The sequence below is a fragment of the Arvicanthis niloticus genome, chromosome 4 (assembly GCF_011762505.2).
Source record: "Arvicanthis niloticus isolate mArvNil1 chromosome 4, mArvNil1.pat.X, whole genome shotgun sequence".
NCBI classification, from domain to species: domain Eukaryota; kingdom Metazoa; phylum Chordata; class Mammalia; order Rodentia; family Muridae; genus Arvicanthis; species Arvicanthis niloticus.
The window spans coordinates 81811491-81813333 of NC_047661.1; the positions used below are offsets into that span (position 1 = coordinate 81811491).

The 1843-nt window shown below is 42.8% G+C and overlaps 1 protein-coding gene across 1 annotated transcript; it reads right to left on the reverse strand.

Annotated features, from left to right (window-relative positions):
* Positions 1–466: 466 nt before the first annotated feature.
* Tshb (thyroid stimulating hormone subunit beta) lies at positions 467–1326 on the reverse strand. The gene is made up of 2 exons (XM_034501322.2): positions 1164–1326; positions 467–747 (listed from the first exon to the last, which is right to left on the reverse strand). The coding sequence occupies exons 1-2, from the start codon at positions 1320–1322 to the stop codon at positions 493–495; spliced, it is 414 nt and encodes a 137-aa protein (XP_034357213.2). The 5' UTR covers positions 1323–1326; the 3' UTR covers positions 467–492.
* Positions 1327–1843: the final 517 nt, after the last annotated feature.

Below are 1843 nucleotides of genomic sequence, written 5' to 3' on the forward strand. Positions count from 1 at the left end.
GCCCATGCTCTCGGCTGAGTTTTGGTGGAGTTTTATGCAGAGGGCTTGAGTGAAGAGGATAAAGTTGCACATGTCCTGGTCTCCCCACTGCACTCCAGCCCTGATGCTAGCCTTTGAAGGGACAATGTTTCTAGTCCCCTGGTGCCATGTGTTCCTCCAGCTTCTGATGGCAGTCCTGTCTTCCTGGAACCCTGCAGGAGTCTCACACTTGCTTTCTAGGTCAAGATAGACCCCCTGTTGTCTGTAAGGAAATCTCCTCAGGGCTGGCCTGCAGCAGCAGCTCACATTTCTGCTTTCCATTTTACCCCTGCTCTGCTCTGTATGGACACCCCGACAGTATCTTCCATACAGCTCTGCTTCTAAAGCTTTGTAAGTTCTCTAATGCCCGTGTGGATGTGCCTATAGATTAAATGGCAGGCGAGACGGCTCAGTGGTATTTTATTCATTCTATTCCAGGTAAACACATCTAAGCAGATTGCATTGCTATTGAAGTTAAACAGAAAATCCCCCCAGATAGAATGGCTGTGGCTTGATGCAATAGTTGGTCTTGACAGCCTCGTGGATACAGTCACTGTAGTCAGTATTACACTTGCCACACTTGCAGCTTATGGCAACAGGGTAGGAGAAATAAGGAGCAACATGAAGCGGGCATCCTGGTATTTCCACTGTTCTGTAGATGAAGTCTCTGTATGTACAGACATCCTGAGAAAGTGCGTACTTAGGAAGAAACAGTTTGCCATTGATATCCTGTGGAAAGAAAAGAGATTTTAACATGATAAACCCCACACAACTTCAGATAGTGGAATAGAAACACCACAACTTATTGATATCCCTTTATTTCAGATGATCTATAAAGGACTCCTGAGCTCTGTTACCCACACAGCTACACTTAACCCCTCAGAGACAAAAAAAAAAAAAAAAAAAAAAAAAAAAGACACTTTGTTCTCATCTACCTTTGATCAGAACAAACTCTCTGGGGGAGACTGTTACAAAATGTATCTGTACTTTTTTTTCTGAGTAGTCACATACTTATAATTCTGTAAACAGTGTGCTTGGCTTCCTAAAGAAGACATTATGATTTTTCCCACTTCCTTTCTAAATATTAACAGACAACTTTAGGCCTATATAATTTACAGCTAAAAGAAATGCAGTGAACAACATACCCGTGTCATACAATACCCGGCGCAGATGGTGGTGTTGATGGTCAGGCAGTAGGCACACTCTCTCCTATCCACGTACATTGTGTACTCAGTGGGAATACAAAAGGATGCTGCTTGCCCACAAGCAAGAGCGAAAAGCATGGAGAGGACGACAGCACTCATGCTGAATCAGAGAGAAACATCACAGAGTTCATTAGTGTCCACTCCACAATCAGAGGCATGCCTGTGGGAAGCTTGCGCATAAATATAAACACACAACCAATAAGAACAGCTAAAAGATACTGAACGGTTACTTATCCCTGGGCCTACATAAGGTGCCTTTACACATCCAGTCCTCTCAAACCTCCTCATAGACAATCAGATGCAGCTATGACCGTGTACACCCATGATACAGAAGCTCACATCTTAGAAGTCTGCCTACAAGTGCCACTGGGCTCCCCTAGGAAATGACATGTGAGTCTGCAACATCACTCAGAAAACTGACAGCTTTCTGCTAAGTGTGAGTAGTTCATTCAACAGAGCTGGAATAAAAGGCCTGTCTTTATAAGAAGTAAATTAATAAATATTCTTTAGGAAGGACTTTCCCAGAAATAAAACTTCCTAAAAATGTTGGTTCTGTAGCTTAGGTGCATATAATTAAAGGTGGAAAGAAACCAAGAAAAATCATAAGCAAACTTTGGTAC

Bases quoted from the DNA above. Each gene is read 5' to 3' on its own strand.
- Tshb (XM_034501322.2), bottom strand. From the start codon at position 1,322: ATGAGTGCTGTCGTCCTCTCCATGCTTTTCGCTCTTGCTTGTGGGCAA. The intron at 748-1,163 runs GTATGTTGTTCA...TTCTTTCCACAG, and splicing joins CCGGGTATTGTATGACACGG to GATATCAATGGCAAACTGTT.